Here is an 18,244-nt window from a genome sequence, read left to right on the forward strand (position 1 = left end):
CAAGACGGTAGAAGAGAACAAAATTGAATATATACACCTGGCATGGAAGGCAACTGCTAGTCTGTGCGGCAGGGGAGATCTATGAATGACCTGAAAGCTTCTTCCCTCTTTCAAGCATTAAGGAAAGAATATGTATGGATGCAAGGTAGCAACCTGACAGTTAGATGACTCCTAGGAAAGCAGACACCTGAGCAGCATTCCACCTGAGAAAGGAAATTGGTCTCCTTGAATTGCTGCTTACTTACTGTGGATGTTCCAAGTTCCTGGTCTCTAACATTTTTAAATCTGCAGCATTCATTTGTAGGACTTTCTCCTACAAGAACAGTCTTAATAGAAGTCAGAGGCAGTCTCCCAAACACATTTTTCAATAATGCATCCAAGCCAAGCCAACAAGCTTGTCGTGCGGGGAGGCTTGCAGGCTCTCAGCTCCCGCTCCCCACCTAAGAACGCAGGATGTGGCTAGACGAAAAAGGAACACCCACGGAGCCATAGGTAGGGGAGTCATACCACTATAGTCTCACTGGAGGCTGGATTCACACGACATGCGACCTGCTGTCCGCTTTTCTGCCAACTGACCGACTCTCCTCGACTCCCCTCAACTCCCCAACGTAGCTGTGGCAGTTACATTAGTGGCCAATGGCTCAATGGTTACAGCCGACGGCCATCTACTACCCGAGCCAGCACCTTTCCATGTGAGGCTGACAGCCTGGAAACTGCTCTCTGGGGCTCTGTCCCCACAAAGCTGCTCCTTTTTAAGTTCCAGAGCAGCTGATCTGTTGAGCACTGGGAAAGGGGGTGCTGAGATGGTAAAACCAGTCTGAGACATTATGACACAACTGGTTCAACGTGAGCCCATCTCATGAACTCAGGATGGTCCCAGAGCTATGAGTCTCCCTGGGAAAAGTGCTGCTGTTTAAAAATTTGACAGTTATAATACTAAATGGGATCTAGAGAAAGAGAGGGTCACAGGGCTACTGAACTCTCGTAATATCATACCCCAAAGGCTTACAGGGTATCAATCTTGTAATGTCTAGATCAAATGTCAGGCTGTCCTAATTCCCGTCACCCACCCCCATGCTTCCCACACCTACCTTGGCTTATAACAGCCTAGAGCCCTCTCTCCATCCGGCATTGCACCCCCTGCTGCCTGCAGCGCAGATGAAATTTCATCTCATCTCCTTCAAAAGCCTCTCCAGACTGAGTCAGCAGATACTAATGACCAAATAATCCAACTTGCACCACAAACCCACTACTTTCCATGTGTACTTGAAAATGGGCTGATTTCAGGCTTTCAGTATTGGTGGGGAGGAGGGACCATGCAATTCCCTGAGACAGAGGATGTCTGACAGCTCTCTGCTATGCACTTGTCTTAACAACATAGGGTAGAGAAAGAGTTCTTTGCTATTCAAACAGCACAGATCAGTGACTCACTCCATGAGTCCCCCGACCCTGGCAGCACACACTTGGATAACCAAGCATACTAAGCAGTGGGTGTTCGCCAGACAACTAAATGTCTGATCAGAACCCAAAGCTGGGGAAACCTTAAGAGCCAAACACTTCTCCTTCACCTACTCCTTCAAAGTATCCCAGCTCAGACAGAGGAGAGTCCCAAAAGGTTGGCTTCTATAAGAGGCTCCTGGACCCTTGTGAAACCAAGAATTTCACCCTCTTTTAAAAACAGCAGCCAGGATGCCAAAGAGCAAACTGAAAACTAAGAGGTTGACTGTACTCAGAGCCCTTTGTGGTGGTGGGATCCATGGAGACCAGAAAGAGGGAGTGAGTACTTGCCACCATGATGATGACACCCTCCTTCAGCCTGAATAACAGACCCAACAGAGACCTTGATACTCCGAACCACCCTGAGCTGCCCAAAGCTGCTCCAAGACACAGTAGACACAGGCCTACAGTTCATCTGACTGGTGGCATCTTCAGTCCCAGCCCCATCTATCAGCTGTGGCACAAAGGTGTTAGTTTTCTTTCAATTTCAGCTTTGGATGGGGGGCACAGATAGTATAAATGGACCTTGATATGCTAATTGTGCTCCAAAAATAGCATTAAACACACCAGAGACCCGCTCTTCCAAGTAAATGGAATTTAGAATTTAGGCTCTTTAAAGATCTTGGTCAAGCTGAGGGCTTCCAAGGCTAGAGCTGGGAAGTAGGAGTATCCTTTCCACATCACAGAAAGAAGTGGCTTAGAGTCCTAACAGCAGTACTGTTTCCAGATGTGAAGGGCCCGGGTCTCCAGTTGGCAAGTGAGTCCTGATGGCACAAGAATCTTGGCAAGGAGATACAAAAACAGCTGACTCCAACTAATGGCTGCTTCTTTTTATCCAGTGAGTCTGCTATGGTGACTAAGTAAAAAGCTAGGATTTTCTAGCCGTGGGAAGAGACCAGATCATCTATAGTCACTGAGATAGAAGGACTGGCTAGCTTTTAAGTTGCATCTGATATGAACACTTCTGACACCTGCAGAGGTTTCCCCAGCCTGGGGAGTAGAAAATCCCTACTCTGATCTTCATGCCAAAACGTGTGACGATGACCTCTGAGTATCTCTATCACTGAAGACCATGGGGTGATATCAGCAGGATGAATTGCAGCTTTCCAGAACCCTACCCCGTTCCCACTAAGGTATTCCTTTTAAAAACTCAAGAAAACTGTCCCACTGTCTTTGAGTTTATTAACAAAGTCACTGTGCTGTAGTCATGTAATTTCCTCCTCCTTTCCTCCCTCTCTCCCTCTGTGCTAGATTTAATTGCTCTAAACTCAGGGTCAGCAAAATATGGTCCTCCTGTTATGTGTTACATTTTGTTTTTGTTTTGGTGTGGTAAAATATACTGGGGGTGCCAAAAACAATGTATACAAGTGGACACCTTGGTCAACATTGCTCAAGCAGTAGTTCACCGTAATCAGAAGTGTCTGGACACTGATGGTAAACACTTTGAGCACCTCCTGTAATTGCAGAAGTCAACGACTTGTATTCATCGATTGTTATAGGTATATATTGAGTATTACAATTTTAATAGTTTTCCTTCCTTAAAATGTGTGTACGTTTTTTTGGCACCCTCTGTACATAACACAAAATTTACCATCTTAACAGTTTTTAAGTATATAGTTCACGAGCATTAAGTACATTCACATTGTTGTACAACAATCGCCATCATCCATCTCCAGAACTTTTTCATCTGGTCTTCCAGTTTTTGTAAATAAAAGTTTAATTAGAACACAGCCAAACTCATTTGTTTACATATTGTCTATGCTGCTCTCATGTTAAACAAGAGTTACTTAGTTAAAACAGAGGTCATATGATCCACACCACCCAAAATGTTTACTGTCTGGCCCTTTACAAAACAAGGTTACCTATCTCTGCTCTAAACCAAAATATATACTGGATTTCTAGTTTAATAGAGCACTTAGCTAACAGCCACTAACACAGCCTCTCCCAGCTTTCCAGTAAATTTCTATGAAGACACAGAAAAAGATAAAGCTACCCAAATCACTGAAAACAGACTGATAGTCATTCTATTATGAGAATCTAGGCGAAATCTCCATGAACAATAAGGCTAATGTCAAAATGAGAAAAAAGCAATCTGTGGCTAATTCATACAGGAGAAACCTGAAACAAGATAGGAAGACACTGAGTCCTTTGGCTACTGTCAGTCTCATGGCTTAGAAATCAAAAGTTCATCTAGTAACCAGCAAACTGGGTAGCCATATCTCCACTACAGGCTTACTGCTTTGCTTGCAAAGGAAACCAGCAATTCCCCAAACTGGTCTCCATCCACTCGGAGACACCTACTCCCACAAATCAATAGGTCTAATGTGATGGCATTGATGCCGGCACACTGCGTCCTGGCAGTGGGGGTCGTCTTCAAAAGTAAAATTCAGGTACCAATTCATGTGGAGGTTGTGGTTTTTCACATACTCTGTTCAGAGTATTAAAGAACATAATACTGTTGTAGGAGTAAGCGATTCCATATGGATCCCGCAGAATCCACAAGAAGGCACTAGACGCTGGGAAACGGACTAGAAGCTGAGCATCAACTTGTCAGGCAAGAGTGGAACTGAAAAGGGGTTCTAATCAATACCAGAACAAGAGAAGAATCACAGGCAATCCATATACCCTTTCCTTGACAAATAATAGATAAATCCTCATTCGAATATGCATAAACATACCCCCAAATCAGTATGGTTCCTATTAAAACCTCTGGCTGCAGAAAGGAAATGCATTATCATTTTGAAGACTTGGAGGAAGCACAAAAATCTGAATTTAGTGTGTAACCAGAAGAAATATTTTACAAAACTGCATCTTCAATAGAATGTAAGAAAACACGGACTCTATAAAAACAGGTATAGAAAGTCATTAGAATAAAATATATTGACAAAAAGAATGACAATAAATCTCAGAAAAGCAAGGAGGAATTACAAAGAAATTAATATTGAAGCAGGATTAAAATTTACAATGGAGATGACAAAGAGAAAAATCAATCAAATTTATAGTATGTAAGCCAAATCTGAATCTCTCCCGAGCATGCAAAAGGAAAGCTGACCTTAGAAATTTAACAAACACTGTTTATTAGGAAATCTATTAATATAACATCCAAGATGGGGAGGTTAAAGGAAAAAACCCAAATGAACCTCTCAAGATTCTCAAAAAGCATTAAGGAAATTCAACAACCATTCCTGTTCTTTGTTGTTGTTTTTGTTGTTGTTGTTGTTGTTGTTGTTGTTTTAAGATGTGGAATTTAAGAATAAATCCTCAACATTATCTAATCTAAACCAACATCAGAGTCAACAGTGAAACACTAGGAACATTTCCATTAAAATCAGAAGCAAGGGAAGAATTCCTGCTAGTACCACTATTATTTAACATGGTCCTGGAAGTTGTAGCCAATACGATCATGCTTGAAATAGAGAGGAAAATGTTTTGCTCTTTAGAAGGAGATAAGTTGATACCATTAATTTCCAATATAATCAAAGTGAAGCAGCTGAAAACCTACTAGAAGTGTTAAGCATGGTGGCCAAATATGAAATAAATATATAAAATCAAAATCTATCCTATGTACTAGTAATAATTCATTTGAAAATATAATAAAATGGTATCATAAACTATAAACTGTCTGCTTTTTCTGTGGTATATAAACCAAAAACAACAAAAGAACAAGACAAACAAATGAGAAACAAAAACTCATAGACACAGACAATAGTTTAGTGGTTACCACAGGGTAAGGGAGGTGGGAGGTGGGAGATGAGGGTAAGGGGGATCAAATATATGGTGATGGAAGGAGAACTGACTCTGGGTGGTGAACACACAATGGGATTTATAGATGATGTGATACAGAATTGTACACCTGAAATCTATGTAATTTTACTAACAATTGTCACCCCAATAAATTAAAATAAATAAATACATAAATAAATAAATAAACTATAAACTGTCCAAGAATGACTACTGAGAAATATGTGACACACACACACCTAAAGAACATAAAAGAAAACCTGAATAAATTAAGAAATATACTATGTTTTTTCCTGGATGGAGAGACTCAATATTGTAATGATGTTAATGAGATTTTAGGTTTAAATAATTCTGATCAAAACGAACAGGATTTGGGGAGGGGGAATCAGACGAAAACATTCTAAGTTCGTTTGAAAGGGAAAAATGGTTCAGACAAGTTAAAAAAAAGTGTGAGTAAAGTAACAGGCTGGGGAGAATCTATTAGGTTGGTGCAGAGAGAAATCTATTAGGTTGGTGCAAAAGTAACTGCAGTTTTTGCAATTATTTTTAAACTTTTAAGCCTCAATTACTTTTGCACCAACCTAATAGCATTTGTTGTTGCAAATACAAGAGTATGAAACTGGTGGAGAACCCAACAGAGACATCAGTGGAATAGCACAAGCCCCCCAAATAAATGCAACCATATATAAGAATTTATATATGACAAAATCATAACAGCAATAATCACAGGGAAACAGTTATTCAACAAATGGTGCTCAAATAAATGACGACTTGGGGGAAAATAGGTTATGTGCCTACCTCATACTAGTCACAAAATGAACTTTAGATGAACTGACAGCTAAATATTTTTTAGATGATTAAAAAACTAGATTACCTATCTGATCTAAGAATGGGAAAAGTCTTCAAGCATAAAAGCACTGGAAGAAATTACCATGGTCTAAAGGCAGTTTGGAAACCAATCAATTTGACCGATAAAAATAAAATATACATTAAAAAGACTGTCAACAAGTCAGAAGACATTCTGGAAAAAACATTTACTATAAAGGTGATAAAGGATTAATATTCTTTATATATGAACAACTCATGAAGATCAACAAGAGAAACAACCATATATATATATATGTAAACTGAGCAGAGAACATGACAATTCACAGATTAAAATATGTGAGTAATCAGCAGGGCACATACATATTTGAAATTTTCTATAATGAAATTTGAAGGGGAAATAAAAACCGAGGAAAAAAGACAAGGAGAGAAAAAAAAAGAATCTCCTTTTTTTGGAGGGAACTAAGAAGTACCTACCGTGGTTCCCAGAAAATAAGACCTAGCCAGACCATCAACTCGAATGTGTCTTTTGGAGCAAAAATTAATATAAGACCCGGTACTATATTATATTATATTACATTATACTATACTATGTTATATTAATTATATTATATTATATTATTATATAAGACCTGGTCTTATATTATAGTAAAATACCGGGTCTTATATAATAATATTATATAAGATAATATAATATAATTAATATAACATAGTATAATATAATTAATATAATATAATATAATACCGGGTCTTATATTAATTTTTGCTCTAAAATATGCATTAGAGGCTTCTGCTTCCGGGTCAGAGCCATGGCGGTGGCAAATTCAAGCCCTGTCAACCCCGTGGTGTTCTTTGATGTCAGCATTGGCGGCCAGGAAGTTGGCCGCATGAAGATCGAGCTCTTTGCAGACGTTGTGCCTAAGTCGGCTGAGAACTTTAGGCAGTTCTGCACTGGAGAATTCAGAAAAGATGGGGTTCCGATTGGATACAAAGGGAGCACTTTCCACAGGGTCATAAAGGATTTCATGATTCAGGGTGGAGATTTTGTTAACGGAGATGGTACTGGAGTCGCCAGTATTTACCGGGGGCCATTTGCAGATGAAAATTTTAAACTTAGACACTCAGCTCCAGGCCTGCTTTCCATGGCAAACAGCGGTCCCAGTACAAATGGCTGCCAGTTCTTCATCACCTGCTCTAAGTGTGACTGGCTGGATGGAAAGCACGTAGTGTTTGGAAAAATCATTGATGGACTTCTAGTGATGAGAAAGATTGAGAATGTTCCCACAGGCCCCAACAATAAGCCCAAGCTGCCTGTGGTGATCTCACAGTGTGGGGAGATGTAGTCCTTAGCAAGCCTGAATACGACCTCCACATCTCTGCCATTGTGGGCATGCCCTTGCTCAGGGTGATGCTCTTGAGTAAGATAACCTGGATTGGGCCCTGTGTTTGCTTCCCTGCCAGCTGTTGCCCTGTTTGATCAAGAGACCTTGGAAGTATCACAGATTCAGAACCCAAGATTTTCCATGTTTTTCAACTGTAAATAAAGTGTTTTGGTTTTGGGGGTTAAAAAATAAATAAATAAATAAATAAAATATGCATTAGAGGTGATGGTCCACCTAGGTCTTATTTTCGGGGAAACACGGTAGCTATACTACAACACCTCTCTCTTTCCTCTCCCTTAGGTTTGCAAAAGGGAATCTTATTTATTAAGAACCTATGAGGCAGACTGCTTCATATAATGGGACTCTGTATGTTTCTTAAAGGTAACCGAGACAGGTTAACTTTTTTCAAAGTTAATAGCAAGATTAGTAAAACCACAGAATTGTCTCTAAGGATGTATTGGTTTTATTCAAACCTAAGTGATGAAAAAAACAAATCTGTGGCTTGGATATTGAAGGTGCTTGTAGGTAGCTCTTCAGGAAAGAACCACTCAAACACCCAAATGAGTAAAAAGAAAATGGCTCAGATGTACAGACACAACTAAACAAGTAATTCTGGTATTGCTATATGAGTATCTATAGAGACAAGGAACCAATAACAGGGAGGGTAAGAGGCTTTCAAAGAATGAATGCAGACAGGCTCAAATTATGAGTTACAGCTCTTACAGATCTACAGAGCCCCATGCCCGAGGTTGCTGTGGTGGTGGGCCAGGTAGAAACCCTTTCCAATCATAGCTCCACGTTCTGGGTGTACGCTTTCCATGGAGGCAACCTTTCCAGCAGCACACTTAGCAAGTCACATGTCAACTGAGGGGCATATAAACAAAACACTCTGGGACCCAGCCAGAATGCTGGGGAATGGTCATTGACTCTTGTCAAGAGCACCAAGGGAAACCTGTGGAGAAGCCTGCCCCTTCCACACCCCAAGAAGAATTGCCAGCCCCTGCCCAGCATGGGGCATAGTGCCCACTGGACACACCATACACCTTTCCTGCAGTGACTGGGCATGCTTCCATGAAGAATATGCCTGCCCCTGCTTAGCTGGGAAGCAAACAAACTCATGTGTGACTGGTACAGCAAAAGGCCAATGGAAAAAACTAAAAAAACAAAACAAAAACAAGAGATGTGTATACAGTGATAGACAATGGGCCCACAGAACACACTGGCATTAAGACCACAGCGGTGCCAATAAGACCACAGCGAGATTTAGGGAATTCTAAATAGGATGTTTTCATGCTTTTACCCTCTTAAATAATAATGGAATAGCTAAAAATATTCACTTAAGCAACATAAGGTAATGATTAGGAGCACTGGCTCAGGAGTCAGAAAAACATTGGATCAAATCCCACCTGCACTACTTAGCAGCCATGTAAGTCAATAAAACTTCGTGAACCTCTGTTTTCTTGATCTAACAGGGGATACAATTTGTACCTCCCACATAGGTTTGTTAGGTGGATTAAATGAGATAATACATGTTATGAATTTCCCACCATGACTAGGAACACAGTAAAGCTGATTATGAGCATTAGAAGGAAAAATAAGAATGAGAATCCTGACTTTGCCACAATGTAATTTTAGCCAAGTTACTTAACATCTCTTGGACCCAACAGCTTTTCTGTGATGTGGATAATGTATTCCCTATGTCACAGCATTATTTGAAGGATTTGATGAGATCATTTCAGACAAAGTACTTTGTAAACAGTAACGAGCGATACTAATAAAAGGTGGAGTTAGTCTTTCAAGAGTTGTCTGTTTTCTAAAATACTGATTTTAGCATGTGGTATTTCTACCCAGTGGAATAATATACATCCATGAAAATTATGCGTATGATAAAAATTTGGATGACTCTCTAAGGAATTATGCTGCCTTAAAAAATAAAAAAAGGCCATCGGATACTGTAGATTGGGGGAAGAGCTTATCACTTTGTGAGAGGTGTAAATGTCTATTACATTGTTTAGTACACTTGAAACTAATAAAAAAAGAAAAAAAGGCCTATCTGAAAGGTGACATACTGTATGGTTCTATTCAAATAAATTCTTGAAATGGCAAACTTATAGACATGGAAAACAGAATAGATGCAGGGCTCAGGGGTGGGGTACAGGTAGGAGGATAGTGGGTGTGGTTATAAATGAGCATTAGAAGAGATCCACATGGCAGTGGAACTCACCGTTTCCTGACTGTACAAATTTCAATATCCCAGTTCTGATATTGTACTGTAGTTTTCAAGAGGTTACCACTGCAGGAAATTAGATAAAGGACACAAGGGATTACTCTGTTTTTTCCATACAATTGAATCTCTATTATGATATGATATATGATATTAAATGAGATAATATGATGACATTTATTACATATTATTATTTCAAAATATAAAGTTTTTATATAGAAAAAAAATGAGAATGAAAATACATCCTACCAAAAGTTGGGGGATGCAGCAAAAGCAGTTTTAAGAGGGAAATTTATATCATTGCAAGTCTATCTCAAGAAACAACAAAAATTTCAGATAAATAACTTCACCTTATACCTTAAAGAACTAGAAAAAGAGGAACAAATGAAACCCAAAGTCAGCAGAAGGAAGGAAATAATAAAAATCAGAGCAGAACTAGAAAAAATTAATGCAACATAGAGATGGTTCTTTGAAAATATTAATAAAATTGAAAAACCATTGGATAGACTCACTAAGATATAAAAAGACACAAATAAACAAAATCAGAAATGAAAGAGAGGAAGTTATCACGGACACCACAGAAATACAAAGGATCATCCAAGAATACTATGAAGGACTATATGCCACCAAATTCAATAACCTAGAAGAAATGGACAAGTTCTTAGAAACATATAGCCTTCCAAGGCTGAACCATGAAGAACTGGAAAATCTAAACAGATCGATCACCAGTAATGAAATTGAATCAGTCATCCAGAACCTTCCCAAAAGCAAACGTCCAGGACCAGATGGCTTCACTAGTGAATTCTACCAAACCTTCAAAGAGGAACTAATACCAATCCTGCTCAAACTCTTCCAAAAAATTGAAGAAGAGACAGTACTCCCTAACTCATTTTATGAGGCCAACATTACCCTGATACCAAAACCTGGTAAGGATAACACAAAAGAAGAGAACTACAGATCAATATCTGTCATGAATACAGATGCAAACATCCTAAACAAAATTCTAACAAATCGAATGCAACAATGCATTAAAAAGATTATACACCACGCCCAAGTGGGATTCATCATACGGGTATAAGGATGGTTCAAAAAACGCAAATCAATCAATGTGATACACCACATAAACAAAATAAAGGACAAAAATACAATTATATCAATTGATGCAGAAAAAACATTTGAAAAGATACAACATCCATTTACGATTAAAACACTTAATAAAATAGGTATAGAAGGAAAATACCTTAACATAATAAAGGCCATATATGACAAACCCTCAGCTAATACCATAATTAACGGGGAAAACTTGAAGCCTTTGCTCTAAATTCAGGAACACAACAGGGCTCTCCTCTATCACCTCTGCTTTTCAACATGGTATCGGAAGACCTAGCCAGAGCAATTAGGCAAGAGAAAGAAATAAAAGGTATCCAAATTGGGAATGAAGAAATTAAATTGTCACTCTTTGCAGATGACATGATGCTATATATAGAAAACCCTAAAGACTTCACCAAAAAGCTATTAGAAACAATAAACGAATATAGTAAAGTTGCCAGTTACAAAAATCAACGTACAAAAGTCCACTGCACTCCTATATACTAAAAATAAAACCTCAGAAAAAGAAATTTAAAAAAATACTCCTTTTGCAATTGCAACAAAAAGAATAAAATACCTAAGAATAAGCTTAACCAAGGATGTAAAAGACCTATATACTGAAAACTATACATTATCAAAAGAAATTGAAGAAGACACAAAGAAATGGAAAGACACCATGTTCATGGATTGGAAGAATCAACATAGTTAAAATGGCCATATTAGGGCTGGTCCAGTGGGTCAGGCGGTTGGAGCTCCGTGCTCCTAACTCCGAAGGCTGACGGTTCGATTCCCACATGGGCCAGTGGGCTCTCAACCACAAGGTTGCCGGTTCTACTCCCACAAGGGATGGTGGGCTGTGCCCCCTGCAACTAGCAACGGCAACTGGACCTGGAGCTGAGCTGTACCCTCCACAACTAAGACTGAAAGGACAACAACTTGAAGCTGAACAGCACCCTCCACAACTAAGATTGAAAGGACAACAATTTGAATTGGGGAAAAAATAAAAGTCCTGGAAGTACACACTGTACCCCAATAAAGTCCTGTTCCCCTTCCCCAATAAAATCTTTAAAAAAAATAAAAACAAAATGGCCATATTATCCAAAGCAATATACAGACTTAATGCAATCCCCAACAAAATCTCAATGGAACTTTTTAAAGGCATAGAACAAACAATCATCAGATTTGTATGGAACCACAAAAGTTTGAATAGCCAAAACAATCCTAAGGAAAAAAAAACAATGCTGGAGGTGTCACGCTCCCTGAAATCAGCTTATACTATAGGGCAACAATAATCAAAACAGCAAGGTATTGGCAGAAAAATAGATATGGAGACCAATGGAATAGAACTGAGAACTCACACACAAAACCACATAAATATGGACAGATAATTTTTGACAAAGAAGCCAAACACATACAATGGAGAAAAGACAGCCTCTTCAATAAATGGTTCTGGGAGAATTGGAAAGCTACATGCAAAAGAACGAAACTGGACTGCTATCTGTCACCATGTACCAAAATTAATTCAAAATGGATCAAAGACTTAAGCATAAGACCTGAAACAAAAAACTGCATAGAAGAAAACATAGGTACTAAACTTATGGACCTTGGGTTCAAAGAGCATTTTATGAATTTGACTCCAAAGGCAAGGGAAGCAAAAGCTATAATAAATGAATGGGACTATATCAAACTTAAGAGCTGCACAGGAAAAGAAACAACAGACAAAATAAAGAGGCAATCAACCGAAAGGGAGAAGATATTTGCAAACAACGCCTCTGAAAAGGGATTAATATCCAAACTATATATGGAACTCATACAACTGAACAACAACAACAACAAAAATCAAACAATCCACTTAAAAAATGGGCAGAGGACCTGAAGAGACATTTCTCCACAGAGGACATACAAATGGCCAAAAGATATATGAGAAAATGCTCAACATCACTAATCATCAGAGAAATGCAAATAAAAACCACAATGACATATCACCTCACACCAGTTAGAATGACTATCATCAACCAGACCAATAGTAACAAGTGTTGGAGAGGCTGTGGAGAAAAAGGAACCCTCAGACACTGTTGGTGAGAATGAAGATTGGTGCATCTGCTATGGAAGGCAGTGTGCAGGTTCCTCAAAAAATTAAAGACTAGAATTACCATATGACCCAGCAATCCCTCTCTTGGGTATCTATCAAAAAAATCTGAAAACATTTATCCATAAAGACAAATGTGTACCAATGTTCATTACAGCCTTATTTACGGTGGCGAAGACATGGAAACAACCAAAGTGTCCTTCAATAGATGAATGGATAAAGACGTTGTGGTATATATACATAATGGAACACTATTCTGCCAGAAGAAAAGATGAAATAGTACCATATGTGACAACATGCTTGGATCTTGAGATTGTAATGCTAAGCAAGGTAAGTAAGACAGAAAAAGCAGAGAACCATATGATTTCACTGATCTGTGATCTATAAAACTGAAAACAACAAAAGAACAAGACAAACAAATGAAACAACAAAAACTCATAGATACAGACAATAGTCTAGTGGTTACCAGAGATTAAGGGGTGAGGGAGATGGTAGATGAGGGTAAAGGGGATCCAATATATGGTGACAGAAAGAGAACTGACTCTGGGTGGTAAACACACAGTGGGATTTATAGATGATGTAATACAGAATTATACACATGAAATCTATGTAACTTTACTAACAATTGTCACCCCAATAAACTTCAATTTAAAAAATGATATGCATGATGAGCATGTAATAAGATGGGGAGAAGTTATCATTAAGTGAACAAAGCAGAATAAAGAATTATAATTAAAGAGGACAAATGTACAGGAATATATATATATGTCTTGAGAGATAAGAAAAAACAAGAGAATATCATCATATAGATAAAAAGCTGAACATGAAGTTAAAAAAAATTATGTACACACAAACATAAAGGTAAAAAGGAAAATTGATCCAAAACCAAGTTCTATAAATCAAGCAGAAATAGATAAAGTGCTTACAACTGTCTAAAATATGTAAGAAAACACAAAAACAGACAAGATTAAGCCCAAGAAAGAACACATGACTACAGATGAGAAAATTGTTTTTAAAATTATAAAATAAGGGGCAGACGGGTGGCTCAGTTCGTTAGAGCTCGAACTCTGGGCAACAGGGCTGCCAGTTCAATTCCCACATGGGAGAGCGAGCTGCCCCCCTGCAACTAGAATGAAGTCAATGATCTGCCGCTGAGCTCCCAGATGGCTCAGTTGGTTGGAGTGCATCCTCTCAACCACAAGGTTGCCGGTTCAACTCCTGCAAGGGATGGTGGGCTGTGCCCCCTGCAACTAGCAACGGCAATTGGACCTGGAGCTGAGCTGCGCCCTCCACAACTAAGACTGACAGGACAACAACTTGACTTGGATGGAGCTGATGAGTCCTGGGAAAAACACACTACTGTTCCCCAGTTTAAAAAAAAAAAAAGTCCTGGAAATACAGACTGTTCCCCAATAAAGTCCTGTTCCCCTTCCCAAATAAAAACTTTTAAAAAAATTATAAAATAAGGGAGTACTACATGCTCAACTGAATTCATGGACACAAAACTGAGAGCTTAGAAGAAATGGATAATTTCCCAGCAAAATGCATATGAGCAAAATTGACCAAAAAAGATTTGAATAGACTAATTGACATAGAAGATGGTAGAAAGATGATTGAGGGCATACCCACTGAAATAGGCACTAAGACCAAGTGGGCTTCACAGTTAAGTTTTATCTCACCTTTAAAAAAACACGTAATTTCTAGGGTAAATAAAATATTCCTGGCCAGAGAAAAAGAAGGAACATTCTGCAGCTCATTTTACATAGTCACCGCAATTTTAGCACTTAACCCTGATGAAAAGAATCCAAAAACAGGCTACAATCTTATGAATAGTGAGACCAAGTTCTAAATAAAAGATTGACAAATAGAATCCAGCAATGTATCAAAATAATAATATTCTATGATTGGCAGGGCTTATTTTAATAATGTACCTGATATAATTCACTGTATCAAAAACTTAAATGAAAAAAATAGCATGATCAACAAACACTGAGAAAGCATTTGATAAAATACAGCAACCATTCCTTTTTAAAATTACTCTAAGTAAACGAGGACACTATTTAAATATAATAGGCTATTTAACAAATACAACCAGTAAATATTGAGGAACACAGAAAACATTTCAATTTAAAATTGGTTTTAGACAGAGTGGTCTATCAGCAATATTATTTAACTGTGTGTTTGAGTTTGTAACAAATGCAAAAATAAGAAAATGAAATAACTAGGTGTGGCCAGTTAGCTCAGTTGGTTAGAGCGCAGTGCTCTTAACAACAAGATCCCCACATGGGCCACTGTGAGCTGTGCCCTCCACAACTAGATTGAAACAACTACTTGAGTTGGAGCTGATGGGTCCTGGAAAAACACAGTTAAAAATAAACAAAAGTGTGTTTTTTTTTAAACAAACAAAAAAGACTCTCTAAACACACCTAGTTTTTAAAAAAAGGAAAATGAAATAGCTATAATAACCAATAGAAAGAAGTGATAAAACTAAAATAAAATTTACCAAAACTAACAAGAGAATTTGGTAAGATAGCTAGAGATAAGAACTATTTTAAAATTCAATAAACTTTGTCTATTCTAGAAAGAAGCACTTAGGAATGGAAAGGAGGAAAATATTTCACTCATGAAAAACAACAAAAAAGTTACGAATTTTTTTAAGAATAAATATATTAAGAAAAACACTGAGCATATATTTTTAAAAGGTTAAATCTAATTGAAGATTTAAACAGATGGGAAAATTACCATTTCTTAAAGAGCTATATAACTAAAAAAATCAATTCTCACAAACTGAAATGTGCATTTAATGCACTTCTAATTAGAATCCCAATGGGGGGAAAGGGTTCAATAAAAGTGATCTTAAAATATGTATGTAAGAAAAAATGCCAAAGAATAGCCAAGAGAAGTAATTTTTAAGCTAATGTAACCAATATGATTTAGGCACACAAATAGACAAATGGATGAAACAGAATAGAGAATTCATAAATGCCTACTAGGGAAAAGTAGGGATTATTTAATATATATTTTGCGACTCCAACAGCTATTCTATTCGCCTTTAGGAAAACAGTCTTAAGCGAGACTGGAAATAGGAAGCTTTATAACACTGTGTTTCCCCGAAAATAAGACCTAACCGGCAAATAAGCACTAGCATGATTTTTCAGAGAGCTTTCAGGATTTCATTCCCTGAACATAAGCCCTAATGCGTCTCTTAGAGCAAAAACTAATATAAGACTCGGTCTTATTTTTAGGGACACGGTAACAGTCATATTTGGATATGAAAAGTAAAGCAGAAAAAAAAAACATGTATGTGGAAAAATGTACCAACAGATTTGGGAAAAATTATCTGTAACAATGATGACAGACAATGGGCCAATAACCAAAATACACAAAGAGGTCTCACAAATTAAGAAAAATATAAACAACTCATAGGAATTGGACAGATAATATGAACAGACAACACAAAGAGCAAATTTAAATGGACAAAAAATATGAGACGATACTGAAATTCATTAGTAGCCTATGAAATTTATCCATTAAGTTTCCAAAATTATAAAAGAACTGTAACACCTGATGGTGGTAGGGAAATGAATTGTTGTGCATCTATTAACTATTTCACAGCCTTGTTTTAAAAGAATAAGAGCTATACCAACAGACTTTAATAGATTTCCATGAGATATTATTGAGTGAAAAAAACAAGATGTATTAAAGTATGTATAAGATTCTAGTTTTGTAAAATGATGAACAATACAACATTCCAGAGATCAAAGATGGCAGAGTAGATAAACATCATGCCTGCTTCCTTCCGTGAACTCATTAAAAGTACAATTAAATTATAGAACAATCAACCTGGAGAACCATCTGAAGTCTAGCTGAACAGTAATTTTATAACTAAGGATAAAAAGAAGACACATTGAGTCTGGTAGGAGGGACAGAGACACGGAACAGGTGGGACCCAAACCTCCATGCGGCAGTTGAGAATCAGGAGGGATATCTTGGCCACAGAGGTTTCCCTGGGAGTAGCCAAATACCTCACACCCATACCAGGCTCCCCAGCCCAAAGTAGTGGTACCAGGAAAAGGAGCCCCCACAACATCTGGCTGTGAAAAAAAGTGGAGATTCTGACAATCCAGGTGGGACGGAAGGCTATGGGAAACCCAGACGTCCTATTAAGGGGCCCGTGCACGACTCAGTCACTCACAGGCACTCACCCTGAGCTCTGGCGAAGGACAGTGACTCAGGGGGTGTTGGAAGGCATAAGGGAGGAAGACTGAGGTGTGAGGCTTAGGGCGAGGGCTGGAGAAAAGTCACCATTTTCCCTGTGTGGGGTCCTTTTCCCATACAGCCAGTGGGTGGGTGCCGTCTTTCCTGTGTTGAGCCCTCCTCCCATGTCCATGCCCAAATCTGAATCTGAATTGGTCTGATGAGCTCTGCTAGGACCCTGCCCCACGCAACTCACCTAATGCCAGACGCACTTTTTCAGTGAGCAGCCAGCCCTGCCTACATTGCACTCATTCTTAGAAAACTATCCAGGTCCATGGGCCCCAGGCAGTAAACAACTGGCTTCACTGTGCTTTGAGACCTTTGCTGAGTAGCTCCAGTCTCAGCACTGGAACCAAACCAGAATCTACATTAACCTGGTAAACACAATTCTTCCCACTCTAGTGACTCCCCGAGACCCTGCCTCACTCAACTTGTATACCTCATGAGGGTTTATCAGTGGCTGAACCTTAAGGGAGCTGGCAGGTGGCAGCAGACCTTGGAGTATCCTGGCTTTTTGTGGAGCTACTCCAGGCCTAGTACTGGTGGGAACCTTCCTTCATTCACAGCATGGCCTCTCCCACGCGCCTCCAGGTCCAGCACAGGCAGGAAACAACCATGGATCCTTTTGTAACTCCTACCAAGTAGTCCCTAGCCAGTCATAGGGAATTGGTGAGCTGGGCGTCCACCAGAATGCCCTCCCAAAGGGCCAGAACCAACATACTTGGAGGTTGGCTTCAGACCACAGCAAGCACTGCCCAATTAGCCCCACAAGAAGCACACACAAAGGGCAGTCTCAACAAGCAACAGAGTCTGCTGGGGCAAATCCCATTCAGTGGGGTAAGCCTCCCACACAGCAGCCCATAAGCTATGGACATGGCCAAACCCCACAGCCAGTCAGCCCCAGGATCAATCCCACCCACTGATTTACCAACAGCAATCAAGGCTCAACTGTAAAAGGAGGGCACACACAACCCACACAAGGGACATTCCTGGAGAACTCGGAAGAGTTGACCAGGGAGACTGTGCCAGGACCACACAGGGCACCTATACATAAGGCCACCTGGCCAAGACTGGGTGATGTAGCAGATCTACCTAATACATAGAAACAAACACAGAGAGGCAGCCAATATGAGGAAACAA

The 18,244-nt window shown here is 39.0% G+C and overlaps 2 protein-coding genes across 7 annotated transcripts in view; one reads left to right on the forward strand and one right to left on the reverse strand.

The window, feature by feature from the left end:
• Positions 1-18,244, reverse strand: part of TMEM164 (transmembrane protein 164) — a 326,236-nt gene that overhangs the window by 220,705 nt on the left and 87,287 nt on the right. The gene's annotated exons all lie outside the window — the stretch shown is intronic.
• Positions 6,862-7,625, forward strand: LOC117028000 (peptidyl-prolyl cis-trans isomerase H-like). Its single transcript, XM_033116110.1, has one exon. The coding sequence runs from the start codon at positions 6,873-6,875 to the stop codon at positions 7,404-7,406; it is 534 nt and encodes a 177-aa protein (XP_032972001.1). The 5' UTR covers positions 6,862-6,872; the 3' UTR covers positions 7,407-7,625.

Source organism: Rhinolophus ferrumequinum, chromosome X, assembly GCF_004115265.2.
Source record: "Rhinolophus ferrumequinum isolate MPI-CBG mRhiFer1 chromosome X, mRhiFer1_v1.p, whole genome shotgun sequence".
Taxonomy (NCBI): domain Eukaryota; kingdom Metazoa; phylum Chordata; class Mammalia; order Chiroptera; family Rhinolophidae; genus Rhinolophus; species Rhinolophus ferrumequinum.